The sequence below is a fragment of the Odontesthes bonariensis genome, chromosome 2 (assembly GCF_027942865.1).
Source record: "Odontesthes bonariensis isolate fOdoBon6 chromosome 2, fOdoBon6.hap1, whole genome shotgun sequence".
In the NCBI taxonomy this organism is placed as follows: Eukaryota; Metazoa; Chordata; class Actinopteri; order Atheriniformes; family Atherinopsidae; genus Odontesthes; species Odontesthes bonariensis.
Genome location: NC_134507.1, coordinates 15,735,138 through 15,758,352, shown reverse-complemented (window position 1 = coordinate 15,758,352; position 23,215 = coordinate 15,735,138). Strand labels below are relative to the sequence as shown.

The 23,215-nt window shown below is 40.5% G+C and overlaps 1 protein-coding gene across 1 annotated transcript; it reads right to left on the bottom strand.

Moving 5' to 3' along the window:
- Positions 1–559: 559 nt before the first annotated feature.
- LOC142393701 (transmembrane protein 150A) lies at positions 560–22,683 on the bottom strand. Its single transcript, XM_075478302.1, has 8 exons — positions 22,535–22,683; positions 21,960–22,206; positions 16,084–16,131; positions 15,394–15,480; positions 14,327–14,394; positions 9,626–9,753; positions 4,295–4,472; positions 560–3,821 (listed from the first exon to the last, which is right to left on the bottom strand). The coding sequence occupies exons 2-8, from the start codon at positions 22,022–22,024 to the stop codon at positions 3,562–3,564; spliced, it is 834 nt and encodes a 277-aa protein (XP_075334417.1). The 5' UTR covers positions 22,025–22,206; positions 22,535–22,683; the 3' UTR covers positions 560–3,561.
- Positions 22,684–23,215: the final 532 nt, after the last annotated feature.

The following is a 23,215-nucleotide window of genomic DNA, read 5'->3' as shown; positions in this document are numbered from 1 at the left end:
TGGAGATGGTAAAATAGCTTTTTGGCAGTTTTGTGCCAATTCAACCAACTTTTTTATAAGTTTTCCAACCTCAAATGATTTGATTTCATTCGTGAATCTCTACAGTGAAATTCTTACAAATTTGAGAAAATTTGGATCCTCTTGCAGAGTAGAAGAAAGAAAACATCTTAAAAACATGCATAAATTATCGCTTTTTTTCAACATGCCGTTAATGCAAATCGGTACAGAAAAAGACTATACATCATTTGCTTATCAAAACATTAAAGTTGAAATCACCAGTGACACAAAACGATATTGTTTCTATATGAGAAATTTACTATAGGACACAAGGTTTTATATATATGTGTGTGTGTGTGTGTATATATATATATATACATATATATATATACACACATTAGTATATTAGAATAAACCAGTATAACCCTGTGTATGATAACTGCCCTATGGCTTTAATATTTGGGATTTCTTCATCATGTAGAGTCACTTTTCACCTGAAAACAATGAGCACAATAGAAAGCTTAAGTTGGGAATCACTGGTTTCATTATGATGGAATGACCGTACTTTTTTGTATTTATTGAACAATAAGGCATGTATAGTATGTATACAATCATATGACTTTGCATCAAAATAGAATTTACAACCCAAACCTCTTTGGTTGTCAATATAATACATAAGGCACAGGGAACATTTTCCCCTTCAATGAATGGGGTACCGAATATCAGATTTTTGTGAGGTTTACACATTCTGGCCATAAAACTCTCACCAATGATCTAGCACTGAGTAGCACTTTTTTTTTCTTTTTGGCAGACATTTAACCACTTTTATGTGAGCAGCATTAAGATTTTTACAAGCTACATGGGAAATTCATTTTTAAGCTTTGCAGAATCTTGATTAACAAAAATAATCTATTATATCATGGCTAACATCAGTCCTATAACTGAAAAAGCAGTTGCACCTATAACGTATAAAACCGCTACAAACAACAAGTCCCTATCATCGTGAATAAACACAACAGAAGGCAGAAGATGACAGATTTCAATCTGCTTTGAATCAAACAATGTAGCTGGTGTCGGAACATTTTCCTGAGTGCAAAGATCAAACAGATCCATAAACAAGAAAACAAGGACAAAGAGAGGAGATGCAGACAAAGCAGAAAGTTAATCTGACAAGCGTCTAACCGGAAATGAACTAACATGCATGAATGACAAAGTAAACTAAATCACTTTTAGTAAATACCGTATGAAATTACCAAATGATTCATGCTAGAGCAGCACAGGCAGCATCATCATTTGGCTTAACATTTGGAATAAATCTAATGGTTGCTACGATCTGCTAGAAGAATGCGTACTCTAAAAGTAGTGTATGATAGAATGAAGAACGACAGCCAGAAAATCTGGATGCAGTTCAAGTGTTTGTTATTATTTGACACAAGACGAAGCCATATTCGGGTAAAAGTCTGAACATTTTAGGAAATTAATACAAAAATGTATAATTTTTCAAGTGGACAACAAAACCTCCTGTGAGTTGAGTAACAACGTCACAACCGATTTAAATACGAGCTTGTGCAATAAGCTGTTTGACCAACAGAGAGAAGTGAGTGATCACTGGGGCTGGGAGTGTTTCTGCCTTCCAGCTCATTCCACTCTGCAACTGCACAAGCGTCTCCAGTTCAGGTTTGTTGAAAGTCTACATTCGGCCCGAGAGAAACTTCCTGCGCATCAGAGCTTCTAACGGACTGTGAAACTGGGTTTAAAAAACATCCAATAAAACCCCTTTCACCCAGAATACGATCAATAAGCATGAGGAAGGGGTGACTGGCAGCTTACTGTTGTATGCTCTCTGTTTGCTCTAGTTTTCAGGACCACAGTGTGTTAATGACACATTGAAATGTTACCAATTCATTTCTCTACATTCTGCTGTTCCTGGGCCTCACAGGGACCTTCTGTCTCTGCTCCCTCTATAAGCAGTCAGTCATGGAAATGACAGGATGAGGCCAATTTAAGTTTCAGCACTGAAGCCACAAAACGCTAATGAAATAATCGAATACTTCGAACTTGTTTTCAAATAGCACAGAGGCTCGACTCTCAGTCATTTTTTATTTTACCAACCCTTCTTTTCTTCCCCTTAGTCCTACACCATATGCGGAAAAGAAGCAAACTTCAAAGAACTACAAAGAGAAAGCACGCAGGTAAACCAAAGTAAAAAAAAAAAAAAACAACTCTTTTTTTTTTTTTTTTTTTTTGGTCCTTGACGGGAAATAATAAGATGCAGGCCTCCATCGCTGGGACCTGAAAACACGTGTGATGTCTCGTTACTAAACTCAATAAACCCAGGGCTCTGGCTTGAATTAGTGAGTATGCATTTGGCCTCTGGATGCTCTTTTCCCTGTTCTTCCACCGACAGAAAGATGAGTCCAATATTCTTAACATCAGTCTCGTGTACCTTGTGCTCCTTGCAGTGAGCGGGAAAGACACTTTGTTTTGAGAATCATTTCAGACATTTGAATGACACAAAAGATAAACAAGAAAACAAGGACAAAGAGTCCTATATATTCTGCGTATATTCTGTGTAAGCACTTAAAGTAGAGATATGTAACTAAATACAATGCACTCTGGGTATGAGTACCAAGGAAAGTAAAAAAAAAAAAAAAAAGACATGCGTTAGACATGCAAATGTGAAATCGCACATCAAATATAAATGCCACGTATTTTAAAGATGAATGACCTATCACCAACACCAGCACCAACGAGGCACTTTATTATCTCAACTTCCACCAAAAAATATTTACTTTCTAGTTAGCCTTGGTCAACGACTCCTGAGAAACATTCTGCGCCTTTAGCTTTGCCATACATATATCTTTGGCTTTAAAGGAACATACAGTTGAGTATGCAGACAGTATAATGGAGTAAAGCAGCTGGAAATAATGAAGAGTTGGGTGTTATTCATTAGAGGTCATGGAAATCAGAAATATTGCTTAACTGAGTGCTGCCCAGGTCGGTCTCCAGGATTGACTGAAATATTTCTTTTGTTTTCTGTTTGAAAGACAGAATTCCCACTGGAACACTTGAGCATCACTGACTTTCTGTTTCACGACTGTAATACTGTCTGCTATGGCCGTCCAGCAGCCTCACTTCTTTGCTGTACAATGAAAGCATCATGGCGTTCACTTAAGAAGAAATGGTCCAAGGCGTCAAAAACTGAGACAGCTTACAGCATCTCGAGGGCGACAGTTCATTTTCGTCTTCTGATTGAAGAAATACTCCTCTTCTGCCAAGCACTGGCAACAGGACAGAGTTGGGAGACAATTTGGTGTCACACTTGAGCGATGTGCAAAATGCAAACAAGTTCTTCGGAGACACAAATCCTGATGTGAACATGATACAAAGTGAGCTCTCCACTGTGGCAGCGGATCAACGCCCGCTCCACAGCTCCTGCACTGGCCTGGTTCTATTTAGTAGCTTTGGACGAATGTGGCTGGAAATGAATAATCAAACTCGTTCAACAACCAGTTTGAAAGGAATAAACAAGGCAATGGCGAGGTGTCCAGAAGTGCCAGGTGGCTACAGTATGGACATGCTTTCAGGCTGGTGCGAATGTGGAAGGGGTCCTCCCAGTCCTCCGAGCGTGTCCAACTTGTGTTCTCTCCCGGCAGGTCCCAGGGACCCTCCTCTGGCCAGCACCACCATGGTGTCTCCTGACATGCTGGCAAACTCAAAGGCAAATGTCCCGTAAAACAGCATGATGATGACGCAGAACACCCACTCGAAGATGGCAGAGACATGTTGCAGGACGAAGCTCTCCTGACAGAAAAACACGCCACCTGAAAACTCGGTTAAGGAAAGCAGCAGGAAAGCAGCGTGAGAGCTCAAAGCTAACCTGACACGACAAGAAGCTCGCTCAGTACAAACGTCTCTAACTACTCTACTCTAGGCGACGAAAATTCAAAGATCTCCTCAATTATTCCTAAATACTGACTAGGGAACTGATCCTGTTCTAGTTGCAGTGGTCTCATTAAATTACATCAGGGAAGGACTGTTTTTTTATTTAAATTTTCTTCCTTTTAAGGATATTAAACTTCTTGATGAAATCACTACCATAAAACCATTGTTTGGCTTAAATAAACAAAATGTTGTTTAAAGTGTGCCAGTAATTTGCTTCATACCTACAACACATCCAAGTGTTTGACTAGAACAATCTGATCAGAGGACTTGACATTGAACACTGTACATCTCCCTACACAGAAGCACATATCGGTCATGTAGGCTGCCATCTGTCAGTGGCTGGAGAGGATACTGAGCACCAAGGCTATGAAGGCCAGAAGGGTCATGAGGAGCCGGAGATGGGCCAAGTTGTACTCCCCCTGCGTCTTGGCCAGTCGGTATGTAAGAGCAGACTGGAGGCACACAAACAGCATACTGGTGGGGAAGGCGATGCCTGCTCCGACATAGTGGAGAACTTTGGCATTATCCACCTGTCAGGTGAGAGAGGGTAAGGAAGAAAGAAGGGCTGAATTAAAATGCGTATTAATAACAGCATACCAAATCTTCAATAACAATCAGAAGCTGGCAACAAATCAAGCTGATGGGTCAGATAATTTAGCATTGTGTTAATTCTCTGGGGATGGAAAGATGTGAAAAAGAGATAAAAAGATGCATCTAGCAGAAAGTAACGCAGCAGAATGCCTCCTTTACAACGCTGCTCACAAGAACCATAAGGAACAATACACAAAAGAGCTGTTCAGGAGCATGTGACCACAGCTTCCACTGAAGGAGCCACAGTCTCACACACAGAGCTCAGATGCACTGATCTGAACAGATAAGAGAGTCAATGGAGCATTAACTGAAATTTTAGGACCCGACTAATTTAGAAAGATGAAAAAGAAGAATGTTTCCTGGCTGATGGTTGATGGAATATTAATGTCCCTCTGCTCCACATTCAGTAATTAGAGCAATAGCCTTGAAGTTAAGTCATTTTGGCTTCTAAGCCATTTGTCCCCTGACCCAGCAAGTACATACTGAACATTCTTGTGCAGTGGGTAAATCCCTGAAATGACAAAGTGAAATTTCTAGACAATTTCATTTAAAAAAAGTACATACAGCAGATATCATGTCTGTTTGTTACATCTCACAAGCTGGAGAGAATGACAGCTAAACATTCTTCCACTTATCTGTCCAAAAAGCAGTGCTTTGTTAACAATGGCCATATTTTTATGTAAGGCTTTGCACAGTAAATTGAAATCTACAAAATCCAATTTCCTTCAATATTTTCTTTGCATCCACATCATATTGGCACAGTGAGGCACTGAGTGCCATTTTAGATCAGGTAAAATGATCAAACATGCCTACTTCCACCTCTTTTACGTTTGAGTTGCCTTGGTCTTCAGGAAACTGTAAGTGCCATGATTTTTACTATTTCAACAGTTTAATCTGTGGTCAAAATGACGATCAACGTCAGCCTTAGCGTGTACAGGTTGTGTGTGTATTTCCTGGTTAGTGGGTGAGGAGAGATAACATGATAACAAGGATGAAAAACTGATAGATCGTGGGAACACTTATGTGCACAAAAAAGTGGCAGCAAGCGCGGTGCACTGAGAATGAAAAAACATAGAGCCATAAGGATGGAAAAGGAGATGAGGAGAGGACAGGGCTGCGTTTGGAGGCAACAGCTGTCACTATGGCTGCCCGTGTTCATCAGAAACAACATTTCTCTGAGCCTGCAGTGTGACTTCATTTTCTGTACGAATAGTGTGTCTACGCTTGTCACGCTTTCTAAGAAGCTGGTCAGCTCTTCTCTCTGTTTCTAAAGCTCTTAGACGTGATCCTGCACAGTATTTGTCATAACATTAAAATGTGAATTGATGACTAAACAGGATCAGCTTGATAAATCGGTTCCTGCAGGCTGACAGTGACCAGCAGCTTGCCTGCATAAATGAATAGTAATGGTGCTCACACAATCATCGCACTCTGTGAAGAGGAGAATTAGTCACAAGGAGTCATGTGCAGTGAGGGCTATTCAAAAAATGTTTTGCTGTGTGTCTGTGAATGACTGTTTTGGTGTGTTACAACATATCAACAGTGTGCAGTGATGATGAAAGAAGTGAGGATCTACATGTGGGAACAGGCTTTGTCAGTTTTTTTGTTTTCACTTGCTGGAAACAGAACCAAATGAGATGAAGTGGAACTGTATTGCCTTCCAACGATTTACAACAGACCTGCAAAAGCCTGCCAAAATTTATAACTCAGAGAATCGCCACTACTGATTACAAAACCCCTTTCATCTGACTTTCCTGGAAAACGTTTGAAAAATGTAACTTTGAGAAAAAGAGTAAGGTAACATTTTAGATTATTAACTTTAACAGCGCCGGGCAGCTTGTTTTGTCTACTTAAAGGGGAACTCCGGGGCATTTGAAGCGTGTTTCCATTGCTAGAGGTTGTCAAATAATGCTAGTATGACACAGAGAGATGCGTATCTGCGCTCCCTGTGTGGAGATTGCTCTGTCCGCACAGCATGTCATGCGAGGCTAATACGTGGTGGCTAAGGGGCAAGCGCTAACCCTTCCACGTAAAACAACAACTTGCACACTGCAGAAACGTCACACCACTTTATAAACCATCCGACAATAAAGTCACAAGCCTTACCATCAAAACCATATGCATGGTTCTCACATTACTGGCATGGGGACGTTACAAAACAACTTTATAAACAGCATGTAACTCACCGGCTGGTTGTAGGCTCGCGCATGTGAAAGCCCAAAAGAGTCGATGGAGAATAATCCCATATACAAAACAATTATATTCTCTAGAAAAACTGCGTTCAAGTATTTAAAACATTACAACAATACATGCCCAGTAATATTGTTGTAATGTTTTAAATACTTGAACGCAGTTTTTCTAGAGAATATAATTGTTTTGTATATGGGATTATCCTCCATCGACTCTTCTGGGCTTTCACATGCGCGAGCCTACAACCAGCCGGTGAGTTACATGCTGTTTATAAAGTTGTTTTGTAACGTCCCCATGCCAGTAATGTGAGAACCATGCATATGGTTTTGATGGTAAGGCTTGTGACTTTATTGTCGGATGGGTTATAAAGTGGTGTGACGTTTCTGCAGTGTGCAAGTTGTTGTTTTACGTGGAAGGGTTAGCGCTTGCCCCTTAGCCACCACGTATTAGCCTGGCATGACATGCTGTGCGGACAGAGCAATCTCCACACAGGGAGCGCAGATACGCACCTCTCTGTGTCATACTAGCATTATTTGACAACCTCTAGCAATGGAAACACGCTTCAAATGCCCCGGAGTTCCCCTTTAAGATGGAGCGGTTTTGCTCCATTTCCAATTTCTGTGCTGAACAGCTATCTGCGTTCAGCAGACTGGATCAATCATCTCATTTAAAACTCAGCAAATAATGTGACCAGTAATCCAGCCATCTATCTGGCCATTCACCCCTCTTCCTGCAGCTTTTGACCCTGCAGTGTGACGCTCATGGGCCTCTGTGGGGCAGCAATGTGCTTCTCTGTAGTCTATTTATGTGCTTCTGTTCCCAAACTATAAGGCCGCCTGACAGGAAAAGCCTCACTGGCCACGCCACAGATGTGCTGCCAAAGCTTTACATAACACACAACTACAAACAGCTGCAATCGACGCTTCTGAGTTTGTCATCATGTGTTGTGTTTCTGATGCTTTCATTCACCTACATCTGTTTTGGTTTTCAGGAACTTGCTTTGCTTTCATCTGTGATTCGAAAAGGTTTGATTCGAATTTGCTTGATTTTTTTAGCCAGATTTCCATTCCTTTCTGTGGATTCCACAATGTATTCATTATCATTGTCAGCCATATTTACATCCTCCTGTTATGTCCCAGACCGTAAGAGAGGGCATTCCGGGAATGAGCGGCAAGGGTCGGAGCCACGCTTGGTTATAGATGGGGCCTCTGCTACACACACCCTGTCTGCCAAGCTCCTCTCCATGCATGACCAGACTTGATGATTCACTTCCCCCTGGCTCTTTCCATAAAATTCCTCCCAGCTTTGCAGCATACAGGCCTCGCAAGAGAAACGGGAAAAGGTGAAAACAACCTTTCCGCAGGCTCCCAAAACCTGCCACATCTGCACATCTGTTTCACATATGCTTGTAAGACAATTCCTCTTCTTCATCACACAGTTACCTTGAGCTATCAGTTATCAGAGCAGTCCTATTTAACAGAAGGCTTGTTTTGTAGTAATTTTTCCATCACTTGTATTTATATGAAAAACAGTATCTTAAATAATAGATCTTGAAGTTGCAGGACAGAAATACAGTATATGGTAGGAGCTATACAAATGTATCATGGGCAAACATTAGAAAGAGCATACAAGTGGAGGACAACATTTCTACATGTGAAAGAACATAAATAGCATTAAGAAGCGACTTGGTTTGGACATTCTGGTGAACACATGCTAAAAATGGCAGGAAAGATGAAAGAATAAAAGAATAATCCCGCTATGAACATGTTTTCATTTAGAACAGCAACTTTTCTCAATTGTTTGTTTTTTTTCAAAAAATTATTGCCAATTATTTTGGCAGCACTATCAAAAACTAAACTGACGTTTCCGTGGTCGCGAGTCATCTCTCTCTGCTTCCTCTTATTCTCTAAACTGTCAGCTATTTCATAACTTTCTAAAAGTGCAAGGACAATAACAGCACGGTGGCAAGAGGACACAGAGGAACCAAAGTAAACTGTGTCTATTTAATCTCTAAAGTGACGCTACCAATCTTGAAAATACCAAGGAAGTTTCAATCAAGCAGCTTGTGGCGCCTCTCCCGCTCCATGGTATCTTTTTCTTTGTCAAAGACACACAATCATTATAGTGAATATCACATTACCTAAATTTTCTGGAGAATTACATTACCCTAACCCTTACCGTGATGTTAAGCCAAGTCCCCCTAAGATGTGATGATCTATATTAGGGGAGCATTTGCTTTGTTGTCCAGAAAAAGGTGGGACGTCCCCAATAATGTGAACGTTGATCAGATTTCTGTCCCCACAACATGATACAAGTATAGAGTATAAACACACAGTCTAGGCGCACAGCCAGGGCTCCAAACATTTAAACTTCAAGAAATTCTTTCCCACAGAACAAACATCTTCAGAGAGGGATTTCAGGTTCAGTTCCTTCGTTTCAAGTTTTTACACTCAAAACTACAACACTATGTCTATCGACGCAGAGCATAGTTCTACAATCATTGAGGACTATTCACTCTGAAATGTAAGATTTGAGTCGTATAGAAAGTGGAAAAGAGGGGTTTGATTCAAAGAAAAATAAAAGGAAGAGCCTAACAGAGGCAGAGTCATGCACAAGCTTAAATATAACTCAGAAACTTACAATTAATTGTTTTTCTGTTTTAGGCTGCAAATAACTGTTACTTTCAACATGAATAAACCTGCGGTGAAGAAACCTGTCGCAGATCATCTTTTAGCATTTCACAAGAGAAGTAGATTAAATACAATACACAAGTTCAGTTTCATATTTCATACTGATGGCTTGCGTGTCCCAGGGATTGGTTGATTTATTTCTGTTTCTTTTGGTGTGGCTATGTATGTACGTAGCTCTCTCATTGCTCGCTTTGATTATTGATGTTTCCTACCTGAAAGTTTCCCACCATGGTGAGTCCAGCAGCACAGATCCAGCCTGTGGAAAGACTTGCAGTGTTGAGAACACAGTTCTGATGTTTTTCAATGACTTGGGCGTAGCGGAGCAGCACAATCACCATCACTACAAAAAGACAAAGATGAAAAAAAGTCAGTTAGATGAATTACAATGCAGAAATACTGATAGAGCTGAAGAAGAGAGTGTTATAAGGGGAATAGGTAATATCTTGCTTCTTTTGGAAGAGTACCATGCACAGTGCCTGGGTTCAATTTAAAGCAAACACTCGCACACTTTGCTTCGCCAAGAAACACATGAATTCCTGGAGAACTGAGAATTACGGGCAGTCAACTTTCTTTTCCTAATGAGGTAAAAAAGAAAAAAAGAAATGGCGGGAAAGTGAGAAAAACACACCAGTGGGGGTTGGTCCAAGTCCTTCATAGCATTAAAAAGTGAAGAGAGATAAAGTACAGTATATGGGACAGATGAGTGCTGATGAGCTAACAGGCTCTGACTGGGTCCATTGTTGGAGCACCGTGGATTTGACCCCTGCCTGGTTTGTCTTTGTTAGCTCCTCATGGCTGGTGCTTGATAAGGGCTGATTGGGCTTGGTGAAAGCGGGACACAGCAGACAAGTAGAAGAGAGGAAGCTGAGAGAGGAAGAGGGGACAAGGAGCCCCTGAAGTCTTGACCTGAAGCTTAAACATTGTGTCAGAGACTAAACTGTTATGTTAACTCTGTCACCATCTCTGTGCAAGCAGCAATTTGCTAGAGTTTGTGCCGCCAAAAGAGAGTAAAAGGAAAGAGAAACGTAACAGTTAAAGCTTTGTCTCCACTCCTCTCACTTTGGATATGTTGTGGTCTGTCTGTCTGTGCGCCAGCGTCTCAGTGGCCGGACCCATTTCTCAACCTGGCGACAACCTGTGTATGGAACTGATTTCTCACAGAATTTTTTGCATAAATTAGAACACTTGCGCTCAACTCTGATTCAGTGTTTAGTTAGACTAAATTATATTTATAAATACAAATCTGGAAGGAAATTGCAAGATGACAGGACACATGAATACAACAGGATAGAGCACTTTATCATTTCCAAAAAGAAATGACACCGTTATCACACAGGATAATTATGAGATAATTGATCGCCATTCATTTTCTTGTGACCATGTATGTTTAAGATTTGTTTTGGGAACGCTTCACATAATTTAGAGTAAAATGCAATTTCTTGCATAACTTCCTCTAAGTACAGATCAGCAAATATCGTGACTTTGCTCTGTCAGCATTATCTTTCTACTCTTTGGCATTGATCAAAGGTACTGTCCACGAGTCTTAAGACAGAGCTGTACAAACTTTGTTTATGCCTTATTTTCTGTATTTCTATTCATGCTTGCACATGTTTCAATAAATTGCTGCCCTTTCTTCTCGTTTTTCTTTGAATTTATAAAGAAATTAGGCCTGCTCTAGACATTATTACAGTACTTGAGGATTTGGGACACAAAAGATGTTACCTTTTTAATGTTTAAAATACACAGTGGGAGTCAACTCCATATGAGCAAAAACACAACTGCATTTTTTTGCAAAGTTGAAGATGCTGAAAATTAAAGACAAAAAACATCCGTTTAACAGGGACTATGAAGATAAACCGTGTTGCATACAGGTTGGAAATAAAGCAGATGTAATGAGTACAGAGCTTCTCACTGAAGCTAATGTAATAATTATGTTTGTTAATGTGTATATTTTTGTTAAAAGCATCTTGTGTGTTTTTGTCCTTGAGTGAGCCTCCTTCTTCTCAGCACTGCAATCAATCTTTGCAAAGTGATTTCGCCTACAATCATGGAAAAACAAACAGTCTCCAGGCTCGGAAACAACCCTGTTGTTTTTTTGTTCGAGCTCCTTTTAAAAGGGAGAACATACCGTATTGCTGAGGGGACAAGAGAGTAAGCAGCACTTTATTTCATTAGATTACAGCATGTCATTCTTGCTGCAGCAGACTGGCTGTCTGTGTCTTAAAAAATGAACATGTTTAAACTCGTGTGGCATTTAGCCACTATTATACAAATTATGAAAGCTTGGCCTGAAGGTAAAAGACAAAAGCAAACATTTCCCATTCTCCCATGAGAAAATTCATGTTTCTTCCTCATTTTTCTTTTATTCTGAGCATTCGAGAGTTAATTTGGGTAGGGTATTATTTTGGTATTCTTCTTTGAGTATGCATGTCATGCTGAGGTCAGGTCTTCCTCCAGCTTCAAACTTTGATTAGTAAGCAAAATAGATGACCTCCAAGTGTCCTCAGAAAGTCAGAGCAAGCTGCTTCCTGACAGCTTAACAATAGAAATCATTTCACATAAACATGCCACAGCCTCTAACAGGTCCCACCTTTGGCCCTCTCCAGTTCTTACTACGGTTCTCTGAAGTCAGGAAACTCAAGGGAGGAAATGCAATGCAAACACTACTGCCTGCAAACCAAAATTACTCTTTTATTTAAAGTCATGCGGCAACAACATGAACGTAATGCAATGCGCACTAATCTGTCCAAAGCAAAGGCACTAAAACTGCTGCACGCACACACACATACGCAAGAACATAGTCCCACAAAAGTCACCTCAGGAACTCCCACATGTTTCAACTCACTGGCACTGGCAGAATAGTGGCAACAGCGATGAAAAGGAAAGGAATAATTCTGAGGGAATATACGGTTCACTGGGTACATGTGATCCGACCCCTGAGCCAACTGTAGCTGGCACAGTCCTCCAAGTAAGACATAAATCAATAGGCTAACAAGGTAAGCGCTGATTATTTACAATAGCCTGTTGTAGAGCTACATACCACTACAACTTAGCCTACTTTTGCAGACGTAATGCTTGCCTCTATTCTATGTACAGGCCAACTGAATGAATGTGAATGCGACTGGAAAAAGACTTAAATGAAGTGCAGTTCTTTCAATTTCACAATAGAGTGGCTCTCAGGATACATGTTCTATGAGTTCTTCTTTTGTTCATGCTGTTCCTCACTAGAACTTTTCTTGAAAAATCTGCCAAGCAGACTGACAGACATAACAGTTTGCCCAACAAAGATCCCCAACAGGTAAGTTCTACAACTGTCTCCAAATGTCTCACTCATTGAGAAATGTGAAGATGAGAGATCTGTAACAGGACTGACCACTTAAGTTGATAAATGGTAGGATGTACATTGGACAGGATGTCAGTCCATCACAAGGCCAACATCAGAGAGAATGCCAATTTAGCAACATCGACTAACCACAACCACAGGCATAGGAAGAATACACAGTCCAAACAAAGCCCCTAGCTAGCCAACAAGTCCAAATCTAGACAGTGCTAGCAGTGAATCAGTGCACCACCCTTCCCTGTGTGATGTCTTCATAATCCATTGTTTTGTCTATAAAATCAAAAAAGTGTAAAACGTCTATCATGGTTCCCAAATGCAATAACAGTCACGTTTTACTTCCTTGTAATGCTTGATCAACAGTATAATTCACAATTTATTTACCATGCAGTACGATCAAACTAATAACTTATGATAACTTAATCGTCTAATTTAATCATCTGAATTCCTTTTTTAATCCATTAAACAGCTGATCCCTATGAGCAATAGAAACGGTTCTAATGACTCATTTTTTATTTCTCCCCACAGTATCAGTCAGGTTATAACCCAGCTAAATCGTTTCAATACACAAACTGGAGAGAGAACTATGGTTATCCGAATCCAGCATTAACAGTTTGGAAGCCACGATCATAAATAAGGACTTCACTGTCAGATACCTTTAAATCAATCTGTGCCTCATTTGTTATCAACTCTATATAAAAAGAGTCACGTTGTTTCTTTTTTTTCTTGCTACAGTCTCTGACTGTTTAGGTGACAAATGACAATGAAAGAAGGGACGCTTCTCCTCAGTACATGTAATCATATCTATTATTACTGGCTGGTTTCTACAAGAGCACACACGGAACTGAAAGGATCTCCCATTTATATCATATGCAAAGATTAGAATCTGCATATTAAAAAAAATCTTACAGTAGTCCAAAGTATATATATAAATTTATATATATATAATATATACACATATATATATACATATATATAAAGCTCTCTCCTTCTCTATATGCATGCATGTGTGTGAGTGCACACTCACACATACACACACAGAACAAGTCTAAAACACAGCTGGGAAACATTAACTAGATCAGGGGAAGTCAGAACCACCAGTGAGCGCTGGGCAACAGCACGTGTAGACTCACAAAAGACATGCAGAGCAGCACATGGGAGCTCATTCTCTTCTTTTATAACACGTCTGTTTTCCTTGTGCCAACTAAAATACACACTCGCTGCCATATGTGCTTTGACCTTAGTGCATAGCTCTGTGTTACAACAACTCTTGGGCAGAATCTGCTTTCCTTTCTGCCCTCCGCCCATCCAAAATGACCACATGCAGGGTTTTCACTGCCTCTTGATTGATATGATTGTGAGCGCACTTGTGCTGCGCACATTGTGGGAACATAAGAGTCACTTTCCCATTATGGAGACCTGCTTCTTTCTTGGGGTAAAAATACAGCGAGAACTCACAATGTAAATCAGTTTTGTTGGGGTTAACAGCTGAACCAGGGTTAGTTTAGCATATATCAGGGTAATGTCCACTGAAGCGGTGCATTTGTGCATTGTGTGTGTTCATTTGAAGACTTACCCATGAATGAACCTGTGCTGCAGATAAGGCTGAAGAAGCAGCTCTCAGGGGGAAGAGTCCCACATTTACTACAAGAAAGAGTAAATAAGTATAAATCAGAGATAAATATTGTGCAGTGTCAGTGTACACTACGCAGGAATAGAAACAGTAGCACCATTTCCAACCACTGCCATACAGTACGTTGTTTGAGGCACACATATGCTCTTAGAATACAGTCAGGCTAGAGCCATGATCCCTCACATCCCGTCGTCAAGTCTCTGACTTTTCACCTACTGCACACTGCCTCTCTTCTAGGAATGGGAAATGTTTGTAAGAGGGGAAGCCAGGAGACAGTCAACACTGGCTGTCTGTAGCCGAGCCCCCACTGCCTACAAAGCCAAAGTCTTCTCAGCTGACTACAGTCACACATTCTTCAGTATATATTGTAGAAGTCATTACACTGCTACTTGCACTAATAGCTTTGAAACAATACTTGAAATAGAAATATTTAAGTTTTTAAATCAATTGACATCATTTGCATGTCTTCCACTCTCACCACGCAGCACTGCCAGCACCACAAGATTGGTGATTACCTCCTACATGCAGACCTTCTTTTTGTTTAATCTGTAGTTGCACACACTGGTTGAGGGGCCCAAATAATTTGAGACTTCATCTTTATCGTGTTATTTGTGTTAAGATAAAAACTTTTTTTATTTTTATTTTAAAAAACAAGTCTATGTTGGCACAGAGCACAGTTGGCCTTTGAAGTTGAAAGCTCCAGAGGCCAGAAGCCAAACAAAGGAACATAAGTGTCTTAATTTCCTGCCAAATGTGCGCCGACTTCTCCAGGCGAGTGAGTCTACATGGCTAAGTGTTGCCTCTGAACTGCCACGGTGGCAGGCAGGATATTTCAGCCACAAGTTATTTTCAGAATGCTCGCAGGAGAACGGTCTCCTCCTTCGAGCTCACTCGCTTTTTATCAACAGTCTGCAGACAGGGGTCATGTAAAACAATTGGACAGTGTTCCTGTTTTTGTTCAGGAAAAGTAAAGAGACAGTGGAGTGGTGGGCTTAGGTGGTCTGTGTTACCTGATGAGAGGTACATTATCAAGCGTGCAGCACAAGGACGACCCGCTCTGCAAATACAGCTCCTCTTCACATGACTGGTTGTACAACCTGGAGTGCAAAACATGCATTAACATAAACACAGTTAGAACACAGGAAAAAACATATACAGAGGTAAATCAGTTATTCTATGTTAACATCAGAACTTCAGTCCTACTAGAAAATCACTGACTGACAAAGAGATCATGAAAGATTCTCAAATTGTCTGGCACTGATATTCAAAGTATTGTACAATGACCATATTCAGTCAGTAACACTATCCCCCTTTGTGTGAGTGCCATTTTTGTGGGGTTGTAACCTTCCTTTGTAATTTGGGCCGGTGATTCAAAACCACCGTGTCCTGTAACAGTTTGTCCAAAACAAACCCAGCATCAAGAGGAAAAAAAACACAGTTCAGATATAGGGACTTTTGTGGGTCTGTCAAATACTTGTTTGTTGACTGATCCGCAAATAATTTAATTTCATAATACAGCTAAACAGGTAATTGTGTTTGCTACAGAAAAAGTCTGACAGGGGAAACTACCCTCGGGGTAACAGAGGGTAGTTTCTAACTATTCTGATCAAGTTAAAATAAATTCTGACTCCAAGTCATGAGTGTGTTGGGAGCAACAGAATTACGATAAGGTAAAATACAGGACAGATCAAGCAACATACCAGTTATCCACAGGGCAAACATGCTGGTTGTATAGGGCCATGGCGTATCTAAAAGAAAGACAGAATGATTAACTGAAAGCAACACATTTTCAATTTCTGTTTCATGCCGTCATCTTCAAATGTGACCGTGGCTGGATGAGCAACAATTCAGGGGAAGAACTGATTTCAAAGATACCAAAATTCATGCAATAGACAGTGAGGAAGGCACTGTCTGCTCAGAGCCAACGCGGCATTTGATATTTTACAGAGACCATAGAGCTGTCACATAAAACAGGCAGATCAGGATAGTGAGGACACAAAATGTCAGTGTGGGCATACATCCTGAACAGAGCAATAAGAACCTGCTATTTGTCTAGAGCGTAAAACTCATTATGAAAAAGTCTATACGCAAGCAAGCTATATTGTCTTCATAAGTGATCTGCAGTATATGAGTATTTTTGCCTTTAGACGCCCATGTATTTCAAAATATCATCAGTTCTTTAATTTATCAAATGTGAAAAGGGGACTTCCACAACACTAAAATCTTACAAGTCTGAACTTACATGGATGCACCTGATCAGTGTGCATGACCAGGTGACATGACATTTGGCAATTTCTTATCTCTATGTGCACAACACAGGGTTCAAAAGTAAGATAGACTGGTTTATGTCAGACAAACTGACCTTACTCATACTAGAAATTAGCTTTAGTGTTTAGTCATTCAGGTCACTGACCAGCAACATCCTTAGAAAGTTCAATGACCACATGATCAAAATTTAGAATCTCAATTAAAGGGGAACTCCGGGGCATTTGAAGCGTGTTTCCATTGCTAGAGGTTGTCAAATAATGCTAGTATGACACAGAGAGGTGCGTATCTGCGCTCCCTGTGTGGAGATCGCTCTGTCCGCACAGCATGTCATGCGAGGCTAATACGTGGTGGCTAAGGGGCAAGCGCTAACCCTTCCACGTAAAACAACAACTTGCACACTGCAGAAACGTCACACCACTTTATAACCCATCCGACAATAAAGTCACAAGCCTTACCATCAAAACCATATGCATGGTTCTCACATTACTGGCATGGGGACGTTACAAAACAACTTTATAAACAGCATGTAACTCACCGGCTGGTTGTAGGCTCGCGCATGTGAAAGCCCAAAAGAGTCGATGGAGGATAATCCCATATACAAAACAATTATATTCTCTAGAAAAACTGCGTTCAAGTATTTAAAACATTACAACAATACATGCCCAGTAATATTGTTGTAATGTTTTAAATACTTGAACGCAGTTTTTCTAGAGAATATAATTGTTTTGTATATGGGATTATTCTCCATCGACTCTTTTGGGCTTTCACATGCGCGAGCCTACAACCAGCCGGTGAGTTACATGCTGTTTATAAAGTTGTTTTGTAACGTCCCCATGCCAGTAATGTGAGAACCATGCATATGGTTTTGATGGTAAGGCTTGTGACTTTATTGTCGGATGGGTTATAAAGTGGTGTGACGTTTCTGCAGTGTGCAAGTTGTTGTTTTACGTGGAAGGGTTAGCGCTTGCCCCTTAGCCACCACGTATTAGCCTCGCATGACATGCTGTGCGGACAGAGCGATCTCCACACAGGGAGCGCAGATACGCATCTCTCTGTGTCATACTAGCATTATTTGACAACCTCTAGCAATGGAAACACGCTTCAAATGCCCCGGAGTTCCCCTTTAAGCAAACTGGAGATCCTTATCATACTTTGAGGGTTGATTATTTTACACCGAGTATGATTTCAAATGCAATCATCTGTTTCAGTCTTCACAAAAAAGATTAAACATTTCACACTGCTATTTGTGTTGAAATGATCTACGTCAGTTAAGCGAATACCAGAGCTTCACAGCTAAATTAACCGGACCACATGTAGCACATTACAAATGATCACAACTTGTGAATCAATAAATTGAAAAACACCAATGAGGTTTGAAATCACTTACAAATTATTTCATCTTTATATCAGTCATTAAGAACAAGGGATGCATGAATATATGGGCCAAACAGCCACATGTGCCAATAATCAGCTTGCTGGCTGCAATCGGCCAGTTGTCAGAAAAGGGCAGCAAAAACCAGTGACAGTGGCAGATATTTATCTGGTGTGCCCTGGTTGTGTTGCATTGACTTTGCCTTACAAGATTTCTTTATAACAAATCCTTAAGACAAAAAAAGTCTTTGCTGGGCCACGTAAGCACTACAAAGTCATTGAATTGACCATGGCTTAACAAGTTTTAAAGTCTCGTGAAAGAGTTATTTGTTTGTTTCCCAGACGTTAAAGGGGAAATAAATGACTGTGTAAAATGACTCAATATTTTCAATCAAAAGAAAATCTGCAGGTTCTGCGTTCAAATTATTTTCCATCTAATAAATAAATATCGAAAAGATCGAGTAGTTAGTTTGAGTTCTACTTTTGCTCCTCTTGCTATAAATAAAAGCTATCATGGGAACATCTTCAATTATGCGACAACAATCACATCTGTTATTATGCCTGACATTGTGACCATGACCATTTATCTTCCCACAAACACTTGGAAAAAATCTTTCAATTAACCAAATAATTTTCAGCAGACAGATCTTTCTAAGTAATTCAATAATGCTGCACTGAAGGGGCAGACTTGTTTGTACCGGTGAGTGAGTTGTTTTAGTTCAAGAAGCTCAAAAGAAGAGCACACTTTTACATAAGGCCGTCTTGCGGCTATAGAGTGAAGCCTTTAATCATTTCACCAGCAGTAACATGTGCAACTCAACTGCATCTGCTCTGTACACCCAAGTCCTACACAATAACATACAAACGATAAATTAGAAAAATATGCAGATGTCTGTATATTAGATAGGAAGTTGCACTGGGAAGTGTAACGCTGTTGTTGGGAGAGGCATGGTTCTGAGGGGGTTGCATGTGCCAAACCATGATTTTCAATTACATCTATAATCCACTTGTATAAATGTGTGTGATCATTTCTGCCTTATTTCCAGAGTGGGCTTCTCAAGAGGGAAAAACTGACATGCCGGAAGGAAATGCTATCGTCAGTTTCTCACATTATAACCCTCTAATCAGCACAAACTGATGTACACGTTGGTTTCAACTGTCAGTAAAAGATGTGAGGACAATCTGCGGCAGACAGAGGCTATTTGTCCTGATTTGTGAAAGCAGACTGTTCACTAGAAGGTTAAGTATCATATAGGAAGGTTTAGATCCTACTCACAAACCAATCTGTATGGGACAGCGATGTACTATATCACTAAAACACACTAACAAGCAGAAAGTGTACACATTCAAGACAGCATTGGCGGGAAAGCAGCACATATTTTCAGTGTGAAAAATATTCTAGGGTGAAATTATTTTCGCAGTACCACATCAGTTACAGTTACAATTTAGTCTGTTTGCTCTGTGTTGTTAACTGAAAGCTCAAGCACTAAACAGCCATCATGACTCAAGCTACCACATTTGCATTGAATTCTGGTACAGTTAAAACCAATCCAGCATGCACTAGTTGTTACTAGAGAATCACCCTTGTGAGTTATCTGTCTGTTGTTCACCTTACTCATCTTCACAAGTGCTAAGTTACTTTTCCAACTGACTCTTTAACACTGCATGCAACAGCTGGTTGGCCGGTTATTGGTGGGAAATAAGCTATGTGAATGTGTTGTAAGAGTGCGGCTCTTGCAAAACGCAGGGAGGAAACCCTCTGTGGTGAGTTAAATATGGCTGTCAGGTAGAGGGCTGTCGGAGTACGCCTCTGAGCTCTTTATCCGTGGTTGAATAATACCAAAAAACACGCACCAAAGAAAACAAAACAACAAGTGAGCAAACTTTTAAATAATCAACACAGATATCAAGGGGCTAACAAACAAACCAGTTGAACTTTCCATAACTTCTGAGAACTGTTTGCAGATTTGGTCTGCTTCCAGAGCTAAAATAACACCAGAGCAGCTCTGGGACAAAAACTCTAAATAAAGACTTTTTCAGCTGTATGTGTAACTAAAGCAGCGCATTATATGCTTGGAGGAGTCAAAGTAATAATAGGTACGTTGATATAATTAGCCATATATCAAAGCCCAGCAGCAGCTGTACACTGTAATTGCATGCCTGTGAGCAACATGAAGCAGACCGTGTTTTTTTCTTCCTTTTTCTTTTTAAGACTGAGCAAGGAACACAAGAAAAGACTTCTAGTTTCTACTGCAAAATCTCCCAACAGTTGTGCAAAAATAACTCCAGGAAAGGGTGTGATGCTTGAGCCATGGATTCAATTATAAAGCAAACTGTAGACCAGACTTCCTTCTCTGTGGTCACTGAATCGTGTAAAATGTATGGATTTATTTATGTTTTTTTTAAGAGAAAGCAAAATATGTTCTTAAAAAACTATTCAAAAAGAAGACGTGAAGAAATGCTTCACAGAATCCTAAAGTCATACGAAACGTTGAAACATAACTCATGAAAGGTCAACAGAAAATGTGAAGCCTAAACTCTTGGGTGGGCACATGGGGCATGGCCAACAGATGCTGAGAAAAATTGTCCTTGCTCTCTCTATTACGCACTTCCAAATACTACCTTACTCCCACACCGCAAAAAGGCATTATGCAACGCGTTACATCCGTCGGCATTCCACTAGTCTGGAAAAAGCCTGTTGACTGCTCTTAAAAACAAGGCACTTTTGTCAAGATAATGGGAAGGAAAAGGGTCTAGAGGGACACCAGTGAAAGGGTTGTTTCGAAAACAAATGCCAGACTTGAAATGAAGTCACCAATGACAAAAGCACACACTTCAGTAAAGGGTCTGAGCTTTGGAATCTGATCGCTTGGTGCCAACACAACTCATCGCTGATGCAGCACAGAGTTAAGAAACAAAACTCCAACAATTTGGAACCGGACCACATGTCTGCGTCTCCCCTAAGTGTTTACATTCCTCCACACGGAGAAATATCCGAGCAGAGAGGAGTATAACCAGGAGGTACTCATAATATTTCCCCCCACGGTAATTTGCTCAGATACCGAACTGCAAATCCGCATGTCTCAGTTTTAAGAAAGAGGTGAAAATCCAAGATCCTTCCTACTGAGACCTGATCCACATGCCAATTACCATGGCTCCGAGGAATTCAGCATAAATATGCTGCCTTGCTCTGCTCAAGGCAGGAGAGTCTGAGGTATCAAAAGGTTTTCGATTTCACATTGAAGCAGACATACCGTAAAGTTAGTTTTTTGTTTGAATTGTATGTTCTATGACACTGGTGATCGGGTTAAATCTATGCCAACACAACTTAAATATATGATCTACACAAATACCGGAGCATAAAAGTGACTAACCAGAGGTTATGCAGGCTGAACTATTACGATTTTAGTGATATAAGAGAAAAATTACCACTGTTAAGACTATTGCGTGTTTTTTTTATGGCGCTCAAAAGACCATTTCTTGTTTCTGTACAGCTCTATATTAGCATCTCTATTAGCATTTATTCTGTTTGAGAATAACAAAACTTTCAGCATGTTATCAGTTGGCTGCTGGGAGTGTGTCTCCTGTCTGCCAAGTGGCTCAAGGATGCGAATTCCTTGTTGCTTTGAGAGGTCAAGAGTATTGAAAAAGCTTTGAACTTTGCGTTACCTTTCTTTTGGGATATAATGTCTCATTCACTCTGTTGGCAGGAAGCGCAGTGTTGACATCACAAAACATTATTACGCCTCATTATAAAAAAGATGTGTCATAAACATGAGTAACGTTTAATAGTAAACAGTCCATTTCACGTACTTCTCCAGTCTCAGAAAACTTGACAACTTGCTTTTCTACCTATGATGGTGAGCTTAAAGTCAAATAATTTAAATAGTCGGTTAAAGAGTTAGTTAAAGTCAAAGATTCAAAGTGAAAGACTTACACAACCCATATCCCAGTGATGCTCAGGACAGGGAGGCTGACAGGCAGTATCATCCAGAGAGACATCTTCCAGCACCTCGAATAGCCCCTTTCCTCTTTTTCCTCTTCAGCCAGCCAAGCGATATCCTCCTAAGTAGTACTAACATTTAACTGTTGGTGACAAACATCTGCATTCCTGCCAACTGATTCATTTCTTTGAAGATGGAAGACGGCAGATGGGCGGTGGAAGGACAGATGTCCCCTTTTAGCTGGTAAAGGTGAGGAGAAGAGCAGCAAGTTAGGTCGGGATGGTTCAGCACTTTATCAGAAACTAATCAACATTATCACCATTACAAGTTGAACTAATCGACGTTTACAGTCTGGGATGTGATGCAATCCAGCGCAAATTCACTTTAACAATATGTGAAGCTTTGCTGTTGTTTTCCCTTCAATGTTCTCCAAAAAGCCGAATTTCAGGGGCGAATGAATGTCCTCCGAATAGCCCAAACTTTGCTCCAGATTACCTATTTGAAATTCGTGTTTCAAGCCAGACTGCAAAGACGGGCACCAAAGCCAAATCAGTGTCTGACCACTCACCTAAAGCCCCTCTGCTGGCGAGCGCGCTTTGCTGTCTTTTTTCGGAAACTCTGAGAACGCCGACGTGTCCACCGATGAGCACAAATCACTTCTTTGCTTTCCCAAAGCAGCGACCGCCTCCCCGATGGAGCGTTTCTCCTTTCAAGTGAGTGAAGGGAAGCTCGGGCTCACTCTCACAGACACCCCAGACTGAGTATCCAGCTGTTTGACTCCGCCCACGTTGGTTTACGCACGAGTGGGCGGGTCTGCCGGGGACGCCGCTCACGGTAGGTCTGTTCTACTCATTGCTTTGAATGGTAATACAATGGAAATTAAACGTGTTGTTTATTAACACGACACACAATAAGTCCTACAAAACACATGTCGCAGGGTCAGAATTTTAAACTTGTCAAAGTCTCACGAGATTCTGTAGAGCAGCTGGTTTTCCTCTGTTCATTCGAGCGGTACGTTGCGAAAATGGACCCTTTTCAGAAGTATGGGTGTATGAGAAAGGAAGGAACAGTGAACTAAACCCAGTTCATTAACCCAGTTTATGAACTGGGTTTAGTTCATAAAACAAAACTTGTTTTATTAACTGCTGCTGCCCTCTGGAGCTTTAACAAAATGTCTCTTCGACTATGTCCCTCCTTGTGCTGATATGTGTCCATATCATATAGCATTGCACGTATTATTTTGAGCAAA